Source organism: Eublepharis macularius, chromosome 12 (genome assembly GCF_028583425.1).
Source record: "Eublepharis macularius isolate TG4126 chromosome 12, MPM_Emac_v1.0, whole genome shotgun sequence".
Taxonomy (NCBI): domain Eukaryota; kingdom Metazoa; phylum Chordata; class Lepidosauria; order Squamata; family Eublepharidae; genus Eublepharis; species Eublepharis macularius.
Genome location: NC_072801.1, coordinates 1580874 through 1600785, shown reverse-complemented (window position 1 = coordinate 1600785; position 19912 = coordinate 1580874). Strand labels below are relative to the sequence as shown.

The 19912-nt window shown below is 51.6% G+C and overlaps 1 protein-coding gene across 1 annotated transcript in view; it reads left to right on the top strand.

Annotated features, from left to right (window-relative positions):
* Window positions 1-19912, top strand: part of PRKCB (protein kinase C beta) — a 168626-nt gene that overhangs the window by 66377 nt on the left and 82337 nt on the right. Inside the window, exons 4-5 of the mRNA XM_054994913.1 lie at window positions 7487-7598; window positions 9605-9733. Coding sequence (XP_054850888.1) covers window positions 7487-7598; window positions 9605-9733 — 241 coding nt within the window. The remainder of the gene's footprint in view (window positions 1-7486; window positions 7599-9604; window positions 9734-19912) is intronic.

Below are 19912 nucleotides of genomic sequence, written 5' to 3'. Positions count from 1 at the left end.
AGGGCACTTCTTGGCTTTCCAATGCAATTAACTTTGCTGAATCTCTGGCCCAGAGAGTCGGGCTTAAGCAGATTGAATTAAGTGAGGTTCAGTTAGGACCCTCCCCCCATGTCCCTAATGTGACTCAAGTTAGTGGAGAGAGAGGAGCAATACGATGTCCTCGTGCTGATTAATGTGTGACACGAGAAACCAACTTGCAGTGTTGGTGTCAGGAGAGAGCGCTCTGCTGCAGCCTCCCTTGCTTCCTTTGGGCTCTGCTTTGCTCTGGAAGGGTTTGGCTGCTAGGCATTTGGCCCCCCTCCTCAACTCAAAGTTGGCGGCCCCCTGCCTGCCCCCCTCACTCCTCCCATGACCCCCTTATTTTTTCTCTTCCTTGTACCCTGGCTCTCACCTTGCACCCAGTGCCATAACAACAACAACAACACACTTATATACCATACTTCTAGAAAGATTAAGGCCCCACTCGGAGCAGTGAACAAAGTCAGTATATTATTATCCCTACAATTCATCTGGGGAGCTAGGGCTGAGAGGAGTGGCTGACCGAAGGCCACCTGCTGAACTCATGGCAGGAGTGGGATTCAAACAAGCAGAGTGCTGATTCACAGCCCAACCATTTAACCTCTGTGCTACAGCAGCCACGATTGAATTAGTCAACAGCAGATGTAAGCCTGGGAAGTTGGGCTTGTATCCTCTTTTATCCATAGTAGGCAAACACACCCTATCAATCTTCCCTTATCCACTCGCCTATTCTCAGGCGACTTAGGGCTCTGATAGCCTTACCCACCCATCCATCGTGGGTCGTCAGTCACCACTGATAACTTTAGTTCCACCCGGGAAGACTTTATCAAACCTTCTCAGTTCATTGGCTTGCCCCAGAGACAGCTTCCCAGGCTTTTGTCCCACCACAGGGACAGCCATTAAGTCATTGTTTTGGGGCAGAAGATGCACTCTTGCCCCAGGGTACATTCTACAGTATAATTGGACTACCCCTCCGCCATAGTTGCATGCATGCTCTCGGATCCAGCATCCACCCTCGGACCTCCATCCGAGCTCTTCTGCCTTGCTGCCTTGCTCACGCAATGCTCCCCCTCCCAGACACCCTCTTCTGGGTGGCAACTATCACCACATCCCTTGAATTCTATCCAGTTTTCACCACTGCTTTCTAGTTAGCTCTGAGGGTGTGTTGTGTGTGTTTTTGGGTGTTGTTGATCTTTATTATTTTTCAGTATCCCTCCATTTTGACTGAAATATCTGTCTGTCCGTTGAAAGAGTTCTCTAGCCGGGACAATCCTCGTATACATAGATTGAGATCCTGAAGTTACCCGCCTCTCACTGCCTCTCCTTGCATGCTAATTCCCCCAAGTCACAAGGAGACCTCCTCATTGGGTAACAGAATAATGGTGGAGAATGCGGGCAACACTCTGCACCCCCTAAGTCTCATGAGTAGCAACACATGTCTTAGGTTGGAAATTAGGACAGGTTACCCCGCCCCCCTTCTCTGAATCGGCTGCAAGCCGCCATTTTGTGCCTAGTAGTGGGAGGAACCCTCCCATGCTGCTGCTTTAAAGTTCCCAAAGTTAGCGTCTGTGCATCTGCCATGGTGACAGGCACGTTAGGCTTTAGCAATTTGCCCCGTCATGGAGCTGGGTACTTCTCCCTTCCGAACAATTTGGCTTCTGTACTTGATCAGTTGCCTTAGTTTGGTTCCTAAAATCTCTTCCCCTTGCAAACTCCAGCCAAGCACCAGCTTTAAGTTCCATTGAGTTCACCCTCCCCTTTGCCACCCTACTGGATAGTAGAACCAAGCTCTTTTAAAAAGGATTAGGGGAAATTCGTCCCTGAGTCAAGGTCCTTGGTTAGGTTCACAGTTGGGAGGGAAAACCAACTGTAGTGGACCGATCCATTAAGGGCTCTCCGGCATTGAATGATTGCGTAGCCAGAAGCAGGAGCCCCTTGGTCAGGTGCAAAAGTCCTCTCCTGCCTAACCATCTTTTTGTGGAAAGCCACCATGACGTTCAAGCAAAACCATAGCTTGGACAAAATAGTGAAGCGGCTTGTTAAAAAGGGTCAGAATCCCTGGGAGTTGGGCTTCTTCCAGGCACAGTGTGTGAATAAAAAGTTAAAAGCGTCTAAAAAGGATGCTTGGGCAGCATGGGGGCTTTAAATGGCCCTTTCAGACTGTGTAAGCACGGCTAAGGAAGCCCAAGCAAAAGTTAAGCTTCAAGCTCAAGAGCTGAGCAGGTTGCAAACAGAAAAGTTCCATTTGATGGTAGATATAAATACTTTTGCCTCTGCTGCCCAAGAGTCCAGGCAGAAGTTGGAAGAAGCCTCGCCTGCACTCAGGCACCCAAACAGAAAGTTGCTGCATTAGAGCAACAGCTCTCCTGACTCAGCAAGCCTCTCAGTACCTTGTTGCTCAAGAAAAAAACCCAGCAGCCTGCAGGCAGCCACGAGGCGTGTCAAAAAGAGAGGAATTCCCTAAAGCAGCAGCTTGGTCTCCAAACAGCCCTAATAGCTCCCATTCACCCTGACACTCTCCCAGATCTCCCTGGGGACCCTCCTTATGAGCCCCTGCCAGAGGACGCAGTTCCCCAGGCTCCTCACAACCCCGCCCAGGAGGAGGATAGAGTTCCCCTTCACTCCATAAAAGAAAAGGTCATAGAGACACGTGGTGCAAAGGGCCACGTTGCCTGTCAGGAAGTTAAGGAGAAAATCCCCTAGACTGCTGCTGAGGTGTAAGCCATTGCAGACCAGCTTGGCTTCTTTAATAATGACACAGGGATTGCATGACTCACAGCAGTCTCTCACGCACACCCCACCGCAGGTGGAGTGGATTTAACCCAGTTGGCTAGGCTTTGCGCATCCAGGACAGGCGCCTCAGCCATAGAATTAGGCATAGCAATTGGGGACCTCACCTCCCTCTGCTCGGAATGGTGGAGGCAAGAGATAAGGCCACTCGTTTGGCCTGACCAAACCGGCAACATGTTGTAACGTTATGGAGCGCCAGACGTCAGATGAAAACCCGGAAGCTTACGTGGCCCGCAAGAAGCTCCTTGCTGCCATTGCCGGGAAAGTCACCTCATACCAAGGTCTTTGGGAGTATGATGCTTTACGTGGGCCTCAGTTCCCAAACCCAGGTCACACTAGGACCCTTAGACCTAGTCGGCCTCCCGTGGACAGACTGGCACGTAGGATCAGGAAGGTAGCAGACCTCTTATGAGGGTCTAGAGCCCTTCAAGCCCCAACCAAACACCAACGCAAAACCCCAGAGCCCAGGCGCTCTGAGCCCACCCAAGTGGCAGCCTATGCCAATAAGGGGCCTCATTCCCAGAACTGGAATGACAGCAGTAACCACTCAGTACAGCCTCTCACAGGCTGAGGAGGGAATTGAGACCAGCCCCGAGTTCAGTTTCAAGAGCGGAATCCTGATATTGGGGGTAGCCAGCACTGGAGAGACCCACACCAGGGTCCAGAGTCCGGTCCCACACGGTTTTGCCAGCCCGCTCCCAAACCTACCCCAAGGTACAACCCTGGGCTTCCCAGCCAACACTGACCCTTTGCCCCTTGGCAGGCACCAAGCATACCTCCCGTGCAGCCCCATTCCTGCTCATCCCAACTACCCGCTTGGGACAAGTACAGAGCAGTGATCTGGACCCAGCTGAGAGACACTGGGATAGACCTAGCCAAGAAGTTCAGTAAGCGGCCCACATCAATGCTCGGCACAGCTCTCTTCCAAGCACTGCGAGACGGCCTAGGAATCACCAGCCCCCAGACCCTCTCTCGGAAGCACCACCACCTTCCAACAAGCCCCTCACCACAGGGAATTTGCTGTGGTAGGGGTGCCCAAGGCCCACACCTCTTCCCCAAGGACTCATCATGGCCAGGCGTGTGCCTGATAACAGGGGGCGGCTGATGGTGCAGGCAGACATCGGGACCTCTGGGAGAAGATCCTCCACCACCCTCCTTGTAGACACAACAGCTTCCCTGAACATCCTGCACCCAAGTTCTGCACCCAGAAAGATTACGGCCCTCACTGGGTACGGAGGTGGGTCTCACAAGACTGAAGTTTGGGAAGGGATCCCCCTGACCATAGGAAGCCTAAAGGCCCCCATCACAGCTTGTGAGAACTGAGGGGAGGATCAAGGCATTTTAGGGATGCCTTCTTCCACGAGCCCAAACTGACCATAGACCTCGTCATGGTCTCCTCTGGAGCATCCAAGGTGTCCACTGTTCACCGCTGCACTGCTCTTAAAGTCCCCTTGCCCTTAGCCCCCATTGCTAGCAACCTGGGGGTAGAAGAATTTCCTGAGGTCTGGGTCCAGGACAAAGCTGAGTGTGGAACAGTGAAGGACGCCTGCGTCCTCATTGAAGGGAATGATCCCCCTCCCCAGAAACAATATGAATACCCTGCTGAGGCAGAGACAGGAGTCGGCAAGACTATAGAAGGACTTTTATAATGGGATGTAATGACTCCCATGCAGTCCCTCTGCAATGCGTTCTTATTGCCAGTCCTTAAGGCGGATGGAGTAACATGGAGAATGACGGTAGGTTTTAGGGTCTTCAATGCTGCCACTCCCCCCATCGCCCCCGTTGTTGCAAAATACAATGAGATCCTGACTGCCATAGTCGCAGGAACCAAATACTTGCTTGTTTGGAGATTCTAGCCAGGGAGCACAGCTATCGTATACCCTTGACCGAAGAACGGTACACCCCTTCTATCTGGAATGGTCGTCCTCTTCCACCGAGCACACAGCTTTGGGAGGGACACACATGGAGCAGTGAGGGAGGAAGGGGACACCTGCCTAGCCGGCCAGATCAGCCAAATCAACCCTGGTGATCAATGGGGTGATAGATGTCACAGCCAGATTTGCCTTCATGTTCTGAGGCCAACAGTACATTTTTCAAAGAACTCCCCAAGGCTTCAACTCCAGCCCCAGCATTTTCCATGCCCATGTTGTCCAGATGTGGGAACGACTCCAGTCTGAGTCAAAATCACATGTGCTCTCGTATGTAGATGACGTGTTAATTTATTCCAACACGGAAGAAAAGACACGGGACATAACTAGAGAGGTCCTCAGCGTAATAAGAGGCACCGGATTTAAAGCTAGCAGAGAAAAAGCACAGCTGGTCCGAAGAGAAGTAAAATAGCTTGGCCTCTCCCTTGGAAACCTCGGCAGGACCCCGAGAGCAGGGGGCCTCTCAAAACTCCCCGCTCCCAGTGATGCCCCCTCCTGGCAAGCCCTATTAGGCACATTTAACTTCTCTGTGGGGACCGCAGCAGCACACTGCCTTTGCCGAGTTAGAACGTCACCTCGCCAGCACCCCAGCCCCGGCACACCCCGGCGTGGCCAATCCCTCCTTCATTCAACTGGCCACTTCCGAGCAGAGCAGAGGTGTGATGCTCACCCAGCAGCAAGCAGGATCCTGGGGAGTCATTGCCTAGACCCCCTGAAGTGGGACCCTTGTGAAAGCGAGATCCTGCCCTTGCGAGAAGGTCCGCCAAGCCCTTGTTTGGAGTCTGACCCACTGGGGATTTTTCACTGGAGGTGCCAACGTGGTAGTTCAGAGCTCGCACGCCCCCCTTAAATCTATCCTCTCAGGGAAAACCGCAAATGGGCAAGTCTCCAGTGGACACTGGCGCCTGTTAACCATGGGGTGGACTTCAGCAAGGAGCAGACAGGCTCCCTTGCCCCCTATAGCCTCCTAGTCGTTGGAGAGCACCACGAGTGCCCTCTTCCCCCAGCCCACAGTATGAGGACCGTCCCCAGCAGAAGTGCAGCTGCAGGATTTTGTGTGCTGGTTCTGCCACGGATCCTCCTTCCATGCCGCAGGCACCCCCAAGACAGGCGATGGAGTGATTTGCACGATGGGCTCCTACGCTCTTAAAGGCCCGTCATGTTCCCACTCCAGCCAGGCTGCCAAGGTAGAAGCCCTCCATGCCATCTTGGAGTTTGAGCCGCCAGACTGCCCCCTTGCCATTTACACTGACTCCGATTGGACTACCAAGGCAGCCACCATTTGGCGCCCTGTCGGGCTCGCCCATGATTGCAAAACCTCCGATGGCAAGCCCATATCCCATATGGGCAAGTGGCTCTGCATAACAACCCTTTAGGACAGGAGTGCCCCCACCTGGTCACTCATGTAAAAGGGCACCAGAGGAGTTCCTCAAATGCATGCTACTTCTGGAGCCCCCAGGCAGACCCCTTGCCAGGGAAGCCGCCCTGGAAGACAGTGGGACGGATCTCAATTCGCCCCTCACCCAACCAATTAACCCAGTAGTTACCTGGCGACAGCACCTACACCTCACACCCTGCCTTGATCTCGCCACCCTGCAAAAAGATGAACCCCCCCTCACATTACCTATCTAGCTGAAGCAGGCAGAGACCCCACAAGTTAATATAAAATATTGGAATCTTCTGGGCAGTTGACCACTCTCAGAACTTCCATTGGTTTGTGCCCCAAGAGGTCCACAGAGACCTGGTTCAGTTTGTACATGATCAAGGCCAGAGAAGAAAGGAATTGACCCTAAACAAAGTCTGAGACACTAGTTGGTGGCCAGGCATGCACCAGGTTGTAGAGCAATGCCTCCCTTGTGCCATGGTGAATGCTGAACAAACTGGTGCTAGAGCACCCCTCCAGTACCAAAGGATCAAAGGTCCCTGGTCATGCATCCAGATAGATTTCATCTACCCACAGCCCACAGCAACAAATACTGCCTTACAGCCATTGATCCATTCAGTAAATGGGTAGAAGCGTTTGCCTGCCACAACAAACAGCTGCCACGACAGCCCGCCTTCTCTTTAACAACATCTGGAGTAAGTGGGGAATTACGTGTTATTGGGATTCAGACGTGGGCCCCCGTTTCATAGAAGTCACCCATGAACTGTGCAAAGCCCTCGGTGTGCAGCAACGCTTCCACATTCCCAGGCACCCTCTTTTTCCAGGGGGGCAACAATTCACCCCAGATTTCAGTTGTGAAGTAGGAACACAATCCCTTTCCCCAGCAGAATCCCTCTTCCTGGTTCAGAAGTGTTTGTGGGTAAAATCCCACAACATGTAGAGGAGGGGCTCATGGCATAGCCGTATTGATAAGCCTTCTTAATATCGTGAGGGCAAGCCTGACCGCTAACAATTCCGGCCCCCGCCTGGCCTTGTCGCCTGGGCCCAAGGGTCTTGCCCAGCCAAGTATTTATGGAGTGACCCTTGATACTGACAGAAGGATGTGGCCACCGTTTGACTGAATGCTTGTGAGGAGAGGCGGCGAGAGGAGGGATCCTGGGCTGGGGGGAAGCTGTTGCGATGGCTTCAAGCCTGGTCAGCCTCACAGCAGTGTTGTAAGGATAAAATGAGGTCGCCACGTGCTCCTGGCAAAGACAGCCAAGTGGCTGCCTGTCTTTCTGGCCCATGTCTAGTGGTTACGTGTGCTGTTGATGTGGTGTGTTCCCATCTCCAACCTTTTCCCATGTGATGTCTTTTTTCTCACCAGGACCCACGAAGCAAACACAAGTTTAAAATACACACATACTCCAGCCCGACCTTCTGTGACCACTGCGGCTCCTTGTTGTATGGACTTATCCACCAGGGGATGAAATGTGATAGTAAGTGAAACATGTTTGACATTGGGGGTCGGGTGAGGTGGGAGCAGAGGCACCTTTGCCTGGGTGTAAGAGGAGAATGCAGTCAGCAACCTTCATACATGGTCACCTGCTGAACCAAAGCCAGTTGAGCAGCTGGAGAAACCTAGGAGAGCAAATGAGCGAGGGCGGGTGGGTGCCAAATCCTCTCTTGTGATGTGTGCAGGGAAAGTGGTGTGCGGGAGGCCCACCCCTGGATGGTGCGGCTGCAGTCCTGGAGCTAGAGACTGGGACTCTTCCCTGGATCTCCCCAGGGCTTTTTTTCTGGGAAAAGAGGTGGTGGAGCTCAGTGGGTTGCCCTCGGAGAAAATGGTCACATGGGTGGTGGCCCCACCCCCTGATCTCCAGACAGAGGGGAGTTGAGATTGCAATCTCAACTCCCCTCTGTCTGGAGATCAGGGGGCGGGGCCACCACCCCTGTGACCATTTTCAAGAGGTGCCGGAACGCCGTTCCACCATGTTCCAGCTGAAAAAAAGCCCTGGATCTCCCTATCTGGCTGTTCTGCTATTGAAGTTAAGAAGGTGGTCTGTTCTGTCCAATGGACTCTGTGGGTGCTCAGGTCCTTCTCTCGCAGCCTGGTGCACCATCCTGAGATTAATTAATTTTCTTTCTGGCTGGGGCACAACAGGATCCTGTCTTAGGCAGACACCTGGTGGCCATGTTGTAAAATTACAGCAATCTTTGGAAAGTTTTCCCCTGGCGTTTTTGGAGCTGATTCACAAATGCTGCACCTTGTTTAGTGTCAGGAACATGATGTGTGAAAAAAGAAAGAGGAGCCACCCTTCCAGACGCGCTACATCAAAAGGAGTGTCCTTTCAGCCGCATTGGCCCCGACACTCCTCGTGGGTCCAGCAATTGAGTGAAGAGAAATCCAGTGACAGACACTGGTGTGTGAACCAGACCTTGGCAAAGGCAATCTTTTCTTTGTTCGTTTTAATCAATTTAGTTCATTTCCCAACACATCTAAGTGTCTCCCCTCAAGTAATACATCAGTAAAACAATTATACCATGAGGCTCAACATCCTTGAGAATTAACAAAAAGAATTGGACCGCCTAACTGGAATCCAAATGGCTTTTGAGATCTACACCTCAAAGATCTGCCCAACTAAATGTGCTAAAGTCAGGACAACCGGGGCCATTTTCACACTGCTTACCTTCCCTCGGAACGACCCGGAACATCGCGCAAAAAACGCGGAAGATCGCATTTTCTCGCGCAAGATTTGCACAATGTCGCGCAAATCTCGCGTGAGAAAACGCGATCTTCCATGTTTTTTGCACGATGTTCCGGGTCGTTCCGAGGGAAGGTAAGCAGTGTGAAAACGGCCCTTCTGAGGGTCCTGTGCTGGCTGGGGCGAGTCCAGGGACCATGTCTGCTGACAATCGCGTGAGAACATGCCTTCTCTTGCGAGACCTCCCCAGCCAAGGAACATTTTCCTTGGCTGTCTCCATGTATGGCAAAGTTGGTCCAGGCAAGGGGTGTTGCTGCATCCAGTGAGTGAATGGACCATTGCAGGTGGCACCTCTGGGTTTCCTCCGCCTCCTGCCTTGGAATGGCCTGGCTTGCTCAGCTGCGACTCACAAAAGGCATGATCAACAAGAGATGGATTTGCCCAAATGTAGAGGCAAACGCTGAACATTGCCTGCCCAAATGGAAGCCCCACAAAGTCCCTCTTCCTTCCCTGTCTATGCCCCCTTTTCTCCCTTACTTATTTTGGACTCTCCGTAGTGGAGAGAGGGAACTTTGCATTCTTGGGTGTCGCTGAAGGGAAGGGCTTTTTTGCCCGCGTCAGAGCCGGCAAAAGCCCCCCGTGGAGGCTGGCTGCACCCGTGGGGAGCCTCTGCTGCCTTTGTTAAAGGAGGCCAAATCCCTCAGCATCTAACTTGGGGTTGGTTGCAAGAGAAACCTGCAGGTGAGTCTTTCGCATTCAAACTGGAACCTTTCCCCCCCCCCGTCCTGCCCCCCCTCCAGCCTGCATGATGAATGTTCACAAACGCTGTGTGATGAATGTGCCGAGTCTCTGTGGGACAGACCACACCGAGCGCCGGGGCCGGATACACATCAAGGCAGACATAGAAAACGAAGTCCTCACTGTTGTAGGTAAGAAGGGGTGGGTGGGTGGGGGGGGGGGTTGTGTCATTCCTCTAGGGGTACCATAGTGAGTCTGGGGTATAAATTTTTTTGAAAAGGGTCCTGAAACGGCACGTGTGTGCACTTTTTGAACTGGGAAGGGTGAGATTTCCATTCTTTTCACGTGGGCAAAAACAAAAGGTCTGCATTTTGCTGCTGTGGGCCCCCTTGGCTGCATGAGCGCCCCGTGTGTTCCTGAGGACAGCAGCATCTCCAGGGGTGTCAGTGGAGGGGGCTGCAGGGAACCCGGAGGTCAGAAGAACGTCACCAGATGACTTTCCCTTCATTTCTCTGAGGACCCCTCCCCTGCTCTTTGGCAATGAGCGGTACCAGGTGGCATGTCTCCCTAGCCCAGATAACAGGGGCAGGTTGTGGGTGGGCCACTTCAAGCTGGAGCGTGGCACCCTGGCGGCTTTTCCGGGTGTCCCATCCCCAGTCTGCATAAACAATGGCTGCAGTCTGCCGCCTCACAACAGCCCTGTGAGTTAGGTGGGGCTGTGAGCGTGTGACTGGCCCAAGGTGTCCCCCACCGCAAGCTTCCATGGCACAGCAGGGATTCTCCCTGGGTCAGCCCATACTCTAACCACTACACACACTGGTTTCTGAATTCTGGCTTCTCTGTGTTAGTTTCTGGAGCCCCTCACTGAGTCAGGCCGCTGCACATCCTTCTGTTTCAGATGGTGGGTGGGAATCAGCAGTTTCATGGGGATGGACCCCTACCCCCCCAAAGCCCTGGAGTGGTGGGGGCACTGCTGCCTACCCTTTTGGATTTAGTGATGCCACCCACTGATTCTTGCTGCCGTTAGTGGGGTGATGTCACAATGCCATGCAGCCAATCAGATTTTGCTACTTGACGGTGGGCAGTGCAACAAATCCATTAATGCTTTTGCAAAGATGCGTCAGGCTGTTGCTGCAAGCTGCTGTTTCTTGTTGTAGTTTCAGTTTCAGTCCCGGCACCATTGCACTATCAGTAAACAAAATAAAACTCTGACCTATTGCTGTTGACAAGGAAGTGCCCATGTATCTCACGCCCTGTGTCTAGGAGCTTTACTCTGATCAAAAGGCTTTTCTGAATTTTACTCCCCCCCCACCCCCGCAACCACCTCTGACCAGCTCAGAAGGCAGTCAGTCTCCCTCCCTCTCTGAGAAGAGGAGATGAAGCTCGGGCGCCCTCTTGTGGTGTCAGAACACTCAACAAGTCCCAGTCCAGCCCAGCCCAGAAAACCCCAGCACCTACTGGAAAGGTGGAGCACAGGCGTGGCCAGTGGTGAACAGGCATGCCGCTGCCTCCCACCCTGGTGCAGTAGCAAAAGCCAGTCGGCCAACACCCCTGGGGTGCAGCTAGCACCCAGGACATTAGCTCATCTGGCCATGCATTTTGTCCCACTGAGGCCTAGGGCTGAGTCCGGCCCTTCAGGCCAACACAGATGGTTCAGAGGCATGCAAAACAGGCCCAGGGGCCAGTCAGCCCCTGCATCCCCGTGCCAGGAGGCAGCATCAAGGGAGGGCCTTGGATTCTCTGCCCTGTTGTTGGCCCTCCAGAGTATCTGGTTGGCCTCAGTGTGAGAGGGGAGGCTGGACTAGATGGACCTTCGCTGGCCTGATCCAGCAGGGCTCTTCTTGCATTCTCAGGCTCTTCTTATATTTCCACAGAGCAGGAATCTGGGTAGGAAATGGTTTGAATGTGTGTGTGTGTGTGTGCGCATAACCCAGAATTTAGTCTGCTCTGCTTTCTAGAGCCTCTTACATCAGAGCCATTAAGGGTAAGGTTCTGCCTGCACCAGCCTGGGATTTCAAGAGAAGCTTATAAATGAGCAGATGGAAGAGGTGCTGCTGGGCCACCTCTGCCCTCCCTGGGAACTTTGGAAAATACTGTGAGGTGGCGCCCTGCCAGGGTCCAGGCCAGGGTGGCACGGGCTGTGTTGCCAAAGTGTGGAGGGGGCAGACAGGAAGGCTGGTTCCAGAGATAGCTCACAGCAGGGTCAGGACTGGGCCAAGGAGTAGCAGGAAACAAGGCAGGGTCCGATGCAGGAGTCAAGAGGGTGGCCACTTGTTGCTTCCATGCTTGATGGTCTCTTGGCTGAGTTTTATAGCTAGGCACCAGAGGTCAGGGCTTGCAGCCGGCTGCTTGGCAGTCATCTTGGGGCTACTCCTCATCGCTCTCAGAAAGCAGCTGGCGCCGGGCCAGGAGGCGTGTGCTTTGCCGTCTCTCCTGCAAGCTTGCCCCGTGCCTTTGTCTCCAGCGCTCCAAGGGGTGGGCGATGCTGGAGGGTTGGGAACAACCAACTGGGTTCTACCTGCATCCTCAGGCTGGAGGGCGGCAGTGGCTCTGCCTCAGCTGGGGGCTGTGAGGAGCCTGCAGCTCATCAGCTTGCTTGCTGGTTCCTGGTTCAGGGTCAGCTACCCAGGGCTCCTCTTCGCCGGAGGAGTCCTCTTCTTCCGAGCAGCCCTCAACACTGCCGTGCCCTGACTGGCCCGCAACACTTCCCCTTTCTCGCACTGCTTGCCCTATAACAACAACAACAACAACAACAACAACAACAAAAACAACTGCACTTATACATTGCTCTTCTAGACTGATCAGTGCCCACTCAAAGCAGTTATCATTATCCCCCACAATATGGCTGGGGAGCTGGGCCTGGGAGGAGTGACTAACCCAAGCCCCCCTGCTGAGCTTAGGGCAGCAGTGGGATTTGAACCAGCAGAGTGCTGATTTGCAGTCCAACCACTTGACTAATATGCAGCTGCAGCTGTTACGGTTTTGCATGTCGCACAGAGGAATGCATCACAACAGTGCCATGGGCCCAGTGCTGTGCCTGAAGTGACACGTATCAGCCAAAGCAAGTAAACCTGAGAGTGGGGCCCTGGGGGCACTTTGTGCTCCATTGGACCCAGCCCGTTTTTGTTACTTAAAGGATGAGGGGGTGGGAGCAGAACGTAGAGGAACAGAACATAACGAGAGATCAGGAATGTTTTTGTCCTCCTGGACCACTCCATCGTCTGACAGGCCAGTTTCCTCCAATAAACCCCCCCCCCCTATATTTTGGCTCAGAGTTGACCAAGCAAACGGCTCTTTAGCGCAAGGCGAGAGCACTCCTTGGGAGCCCGGAGAGAGGAGGCGGACGGTCCCTCTTCGCCCTTCTTGAGCCACACTGACTGCCAGTCCTGATTGAAAGGGACAGTCTGTGAATGGCTGTGTAAGCCTTGATGAGTCACTTAATGAGCCCCAACCCCTCTGCAGTTTAATTAGGGAAAGCTTGTTAAGTGACCTTGAATGCCCATTTGCAAGGAAGAAACGGGATCTCGCAGTGACGGAATCCTCCTGTAGGGGTCAGCGCTTTCCTTCGCATGGCCTTCGGCAGTGCGGCCCGCCTGGCGCTGGCGCTGGATTCAGCTGCAGTCAGGAGCGGAGGAGTCGTAGCGAACGCCTGGGCTGGGGCTTACGGTGGCCTCCTTGGTGTGCAGCAGCTTCCCACTGGCTGAAGGTCAGCCAAGGACAAAGTTTCTCTCTGCAGAGCTTCCAGATATGCATACAAATTCAAGATGCCGTAAGAATTTCCACCCCAACACAGACGCTCTGGAACCAGCTTTGTGAAAATGTCAGGGGTAGTGCCCCCCTCCCAAGAGCTAAAGTTCAAAAGTTAAACATTTGTTTGCAGCATCTGCGGAAGACACCGGGGGGGGGGGCGAAGCCTTGCCAGGCAGGGAAGGAGCTGCTTCAGTACTTTGGACAGCAGCCTGGCTGGGAGCCAGTAACTCCCCTCCTTGGCTCCCTCCCGGGCTCCCCGTCTCCCTCCCTGCTTGTGCTGATATGTTCAGTCGCCCCCGTTGTATGCATAGGAGCAGTGAGGGGGTACTGGAGACCAAATAAAGTACACACACAAAACACCCCAATTCCAATCCCATTTCCTTTGTTTGAAAGGTTCTGGGTTCTCTTTCTGTATGTGTGTGTGTGAGGGGGGAATAAGCCCCTCACTCTGTTTTACAGGGTAGGAGGCACTGGCTGCCAAGCACTGCAGACTATGGAGTGGCAAGGAAGTCTAGTCTTGGGACTGCTCCCTGGCTGCTGCACCTCAAAGGGCCCAAGTATCTTGCTTCTCACAAGCGGACGGGGAATGCTCTGCCAGTCCAGTTTCTCTTTGTTCATTCAGATGCCCCAAGGCGAGAGATTCAGGGGCTGAATCAAAGGGGCCTGAGCTCAGAAGGCGTTCTCCTGGAGGGGCCTGCCTGGCAACTGGGTTGCTGGCCAGTTTGCCATCCAATAGCATTTTGAAGGGCAAATCCCATTGGCTGGTCAATGTAAATCTGCCCTCGGCCCTGCCAATGAGCTGATGAAATGAGGCACTGGCCCAAACTGGAACAAATTATACAGCGTTTAGATAAACAAGCTAGAAATACAGTAATTAATGTGCAGTGGCCCAGGAAGAGACTACCGTGAATACGGTGTTTTTTTCATTATAAAAATGAGTGCAAATTTATTCTTCTGCAGCATATTAATTAGCTGTTTTAATGACTGGAGGTGCTAATCTTTCTTCCAAACGCTCCCTGGAATTCATTCTGTCTCAAACACATTCTTTTCGCTGATCACATTTCTGGGAAGGAGAACTTGCAGAGCCCCTGTCCGTCATCTTCAAGGCCTCCTGGAGGACTGGGGATGTGCCCCAAGATTGGAGAAGAGCAAATGTTATCCCAACCTTTAAGAAAGGGAAAAAGGATGACTGTCATGGGGTTACATCTTTGTCTTTGAGTGTGAGTTCGCCCAGTGTAACACAGTTTGTGGTGTTAGAGACAGTGAACCAAAGCACACAAAGTAAAAAAATGTTTTCTATTCTAGAAATTTCAAGCTAACGTAACTAACGTAACTAACATAACTAAGACACTTGAATTAGCTGACTAATAGTCCCACAGGTGGGCCTCACCAATAGACTCTATAGCAGGGTAAGCTGGTCTTGCAATGTTCACATCAAAGACATGGTCCAGCAGCACCCATAGGGAGAAGAGCCGTGCCCAGGGCTGGACGCAGTCACATCTTAAGGCAAATCTAGCCAATCAGGGCAAAACACCACTTAACAATCACTGCCCTGAGAAACTTGTGAGAGGAGATACGGCATGCCAACACACAAGTCCTGCCAAATTCACGCAGGTGCAGGCAATTCGCCTGCTGAAACCCCTCTCAAGCCTGTAAAGCTGACTTCACTCACAAGGCAGCTCTTAAAGCTAACTCAGGGCAATGTATTTTCTCAGGCTTAAGTTCCTTTCCTGCCAATGACCCGGGAAACAACAGGCCGGTTAGTCTGACTTCTGTTGCTGGGAAGATATTAGAGCAGATTTTAAAGGGATCAATCTGTAAGCATCTGAAGAACCACTCAGTGATCCGGGGAAGTCAGCATGGTTTTGTCCCCAACAGATCTTGCCAGACCAACCTGGTTTTCTTCTTTGATCAAGTGACGAGCTTACTGGATCGTGGGAACTCTGTCGACGTGATTTACCTGGATTTCAGTAAAGCTTTTGATAAGGTTCCCCATGACATTCTAATGGGTAAACTGGAAGACTGTGGACTGGACTATAGGACAGTTTGGTGGATAAGGAACTGGTTAGAGGACCGCACCCAAAGAGTGGTGGTCAATGGAGGGAGGTATCCAGTAGTGTGCCCCAGGGCTCAGTTTTAGGCCTGGTACTTTTCAATATTTTTATCAGTGATCTGGATGAAGGGGTAAATGGCCTACTCATTAAATTTTCTGATGATACCAAATTGGGAGGAGTGGCAAACACCCAAGAAGATAGAGTTCAAATTCAACAAGACCTGAATACTCTGGAGAAGTGGGCGGTTGTGAACAGGATGCAATTCAACACAGATAAGTGCACAGTATTACATCTGGGCCACAAAAATGTGAAGTACAAATACAGGATGGGGGATACACTTCCGGGTAGTAGTGTATGCGAAAGAGATCTTGGAGTAAGAGTGGACTGTAAACTTAATATGAGCAGTCAGTGTGATGCGGTGGCAAAAAAGGCAAACTCAGTCTTGGGTTGTATCAAAAGGGCCATTGCATCGAAATCACAGGAGGTCATAGTCCCTCTCTATACCACCTTCGTCAGGCTGCACGTGGAGTATTGTGTGCAGTTCTGGAGGCCTCACTTCAAAAAGGATGTGGAGAAAATTGAGAGGGTGCAGAAGGGAGCGACGAGGATGATCAGGGGTCTGGAGACTGAGCCCTACGAAGAAAGGCTGAGGGCCTTGGGAATGTTTAGTTTGTAGGAAATTGAGGGGGGACATGATTGCTCTCTTTAAATATTTGAAAGGCTGTCATTTGGAGGAGGGCAAGGAGCTGTTCCAGTTGGCAGCAGAGGATAGGACCCGAAGCAACGGGCTTCAGTGACATGCAGAAAGGTACCAGCTGGATATTAGGAAAAACTTTTTCACGGTCAGAGTAGTTCAAAGGTGGAATCAGCTGCCTAGGGAGGTGGTGAGCTCCCCTTCACTGGCAGTTTTCAAGAAGAGGCCGGATGAATCTTGGTCAGGGATGCTTTAGGCTCCTCCTGCATTGGACTAGGGGGTTGGACTAGAGGGTCTCCGCGTGGCCCCTTCCGTGACAGGGACCCTGGCCCTGACCCTTCCTCTCTCTCTGCTGCGGTTTGCAGGCTGGCAGAGTTCACTCCCTTCATTATTAACAGTATCAACAAATGTGTTTTGAATAAATATAATGAACACAAATCCATAGAATTATTATTGTACTTTTTGGAGTATGCAAGTTTGCAGGTCACCCTTTTGTCATTGGTGAACAACTGCTGGAAACGTCTTACTGTGAAAAACAATTCTCTTAATTTGTAATCAAGAGAGGCAAATGGCCTCAGAGGCACCAGAGCATGCTGCAACGCTTTAAAGTAACAACAACAACAACAACAACAACAACAACAACAACAACATTAGATTTATATACCACCCTTCAGGATGACTTAACACCCACTCAGAACTGTTTACAAAGTATGTCATTATTATCCCCACAACAAAACACCCTGTGAGGTAGGTGGGGCTGAGAGAGCTCCAGAGAGCTGTGACTAGCCCAAGGTCACCCAGCTGGCTTCAAGTGGAGGAGTGGGGAATCAAACCCGGCTCTCCAGATTGGAGTCCTGCACTCTTAACCACTACACCAAACTGGCTGGATTCCCCATATAAAGGGCTTAGGCAGTAGCATTGTCAGAAAAGACCCAGTAAGACACGTGAACTTCAGAGAGGAGTAGGGCAGTGCAATCCTGAGGCCCACCTTGCTGCTGGCACCTGTGTACCTGTGGCACTGCTCATCAACTCCCTAAGGACTTTCATGGGAGAGCCACACCAACAGCTGAGCCCAGCAAGGCATGGTGAGGCTGCAGCAGGAAGTGTGTGGCCAGCTGTTCCCCTGACAATCTCACTAGCATCCTCCAGTGGCCACACCACCACCATGACAGGCCCGTGAGTGGCAAGCAAAGGCACCGCCAATGCGTGGGCTGCGATCCCTGCTCCTGTTGACACCTCTACCGCCACCACCCTGCCAGAGAGCAGGGGGTCGGGGACCACAGGCCGCTGTGATCATGGCTTCCGCATCGAGACACCTGGCTGGGGGGTCGGGGTTGTAATCACTCTGTGGCAGGGCTTTTTTCTGGGAAAAGAGGTGGTGGAACTCAGTGGGTTGCCCTCGGAGAAAATGGTCACGTGGCTGGTGGCCCCACCCCCTGATCTCCAGACAGAGGGGAGTTGAGATTGCAATCTCAACTCCCCTCTGTCTGGAGCTCAGGGGGCAGGGCCACCAGCCATGTGACCATTTGCAAGTGGTTCCGGAACTCTGTTCGACCGCATTCCAGCTGAAAAAAAGCCCTGCTCTGTGGTAATACAATAAATCGCTGTACTCACAGGAACTGCTGAATGTAACACTGCTTTATTCTCAACCAACAAGGAACTAACACAGAAAAAGAAAGTAAGTAAGAGAATGGTCTAGGGGGTGGAGTTTTCCACCATCCCGTAATCGGATTCCAGTTAACAATCCGTTTTACTACATCCTCCCCCCTTTAAATCTTCCTTCTTCTTCTTTAGTAATCACCCAAATATAGTCGTTCAAATACCCTGGAGGTCTTCTTGCTCTCACTGGATAGCAGTGTGCTTCCACCCTCTCGTTATCCCTGGGTCTGGAAATATCAGTTTCTGCAGAAGCTTCCCTACTTGGTGACCTAGAGAGGGGGGGCATCAAATTACAGTGGGCATCCGTCTCTGAAATGCCACAGAGACTCTGGTTTTCCGGGCATTCCTGTTCCTCTCTCCCTTTTTCCGATTCTTGCACATCAGTTCTCCTGAGGACGTAGTCTTGATGCCGCCTGATGACTCGGCCATCAGGTAAACCAGTCTTAAAAGATAGAGGCCCCATCCGTGCTTGGTATCCAGATAGGTTGGGAAGTACTAAAACTCTTGGTATAGACCTGATCCTGTACTCCCAAGTCTCTAACTTTAGCATGATAATCATGGTTACTTTTTTGAAGAGTCTGTTTCCTTTGCACTTCTTCTTCTACTTTGGGACACATTAAATCCAAGTGGGTTTGTACCCGCCTTCCCATCAACAACTGGGCTGGACTCACTCCTGTGGTGGTCTGGGGGCGTAATTCTTTATTACAAGAGAAATCAAGCCAGCCTGGTCTTCAAAGTCCCAGAAGTCATCTTTTTCATTCCTTCTTTGAAAGTTCTGACAGCTCTCTCTGCTAAGCCATTAGGAGCTGGATGATAGAGGGATGTTTGAATATGTTTAATTTCATTCTTCCACAGGAACTCCTTTAATTCCTGACTGGTAAAATTTGGCCCATTATCTGTGACCAGTGCCACTGGAAGTCCATGAAGAGCAGAGGTCTGTCACACTTTGTCACATGTTAGAGCTGAGATTGTGGAGTTCTTTGGGTGAACTTCCATCCACTTGGAATGGGCATCTACTATAATCAAGAACATCTTCTCAAGAAAAGGTCCTGCAAAATCTAGATGTATCCAAAACCAAGGTTTTCCAGGCCACTCCCACAGATGTAGAGGTGCCAGTGCTGGTGCCTGCTGGTGCTGTTGACATTGGACACATTGTTTGCACTCCTGTTCTAAATCTTCATCTAAATGTGGCCACCAGATGTAGCTGTGAGCTAAAACCTTCATGCGAGAGACCCCGGGATGGGCTTCATGCAGTTTTTGTAGAATTTGCTGTCTTCCTTGGTGAGGGATCACAACATAATTTGCACCCATTTTCCACACTTAATCCAGCCCTTCTGTTCCAATAGGGATGAATTGCTTCTCCCAGATTCTATGGGGGTCAGCCATGCAGAATGAACTTGAGACAGAATTGGATCCTGCCGGGTCCAGACTCTGATCTGAGAAGCTTGTACTGATGTTTGATTAAGATGTTCCATTAACAGTGCCACTTCCTCTGGGGTTCCTGCAGTCCTTGGTGCTCCTGGTATTGGTAATCTGCTCAGGGCATCTGCATTTCCATGTTGGTTACCAGCTCTGTAGGTTATCTTATATTAAACATAAAACATAAGCAAAGCCATGTTGGATCAGGCCAGTGGCCCATCCAGTCCAACATTCTGTCACACACAGTGGCTAGAAATCCAGTGCCATCTAAAGGACTGTCAGTGAGGCCAGGACACCAGAAGCCCTCCCACTGCCTTCCTTCCAGCACCAAGACAACAGAGCACCACCTCCCCACAAAGAGAATACCATCTATCTCCTGTGGCTAATAGCCACTGATGGACCTCTGCTCCATATATTTGTCCAGTCCCCTCTTGAAGCTGGCAATGCTTGTAGCTGCCACCACCTCCTGTGGCAACGAATTCCATGTGTTTATCACCCTTTGTGTAAAGTAGTATTTTCTTCTATCTGTTCTAACCCGACTGCTCAATAATTTCATAGAGTGCCCACGAGTTCTTGTATTGTGAGAAAGGGAGAAAAACACATCTTTCTCGACCTTCTCTAACCCGTGCATTATCTTGTAAACCTCTATCATGTCTCCCCTCAGTCGTCTTTTCTCCAGGCTAAAGAGCCCCAAGCGCCTCAATCTTTCCTCATAGGGAAAGTGTTCCAACCCTTTAATCATTTTAGTTGCCCTTCTCTGTACTTTTTCCAGTGCTATGATATCTTTTTTAAGG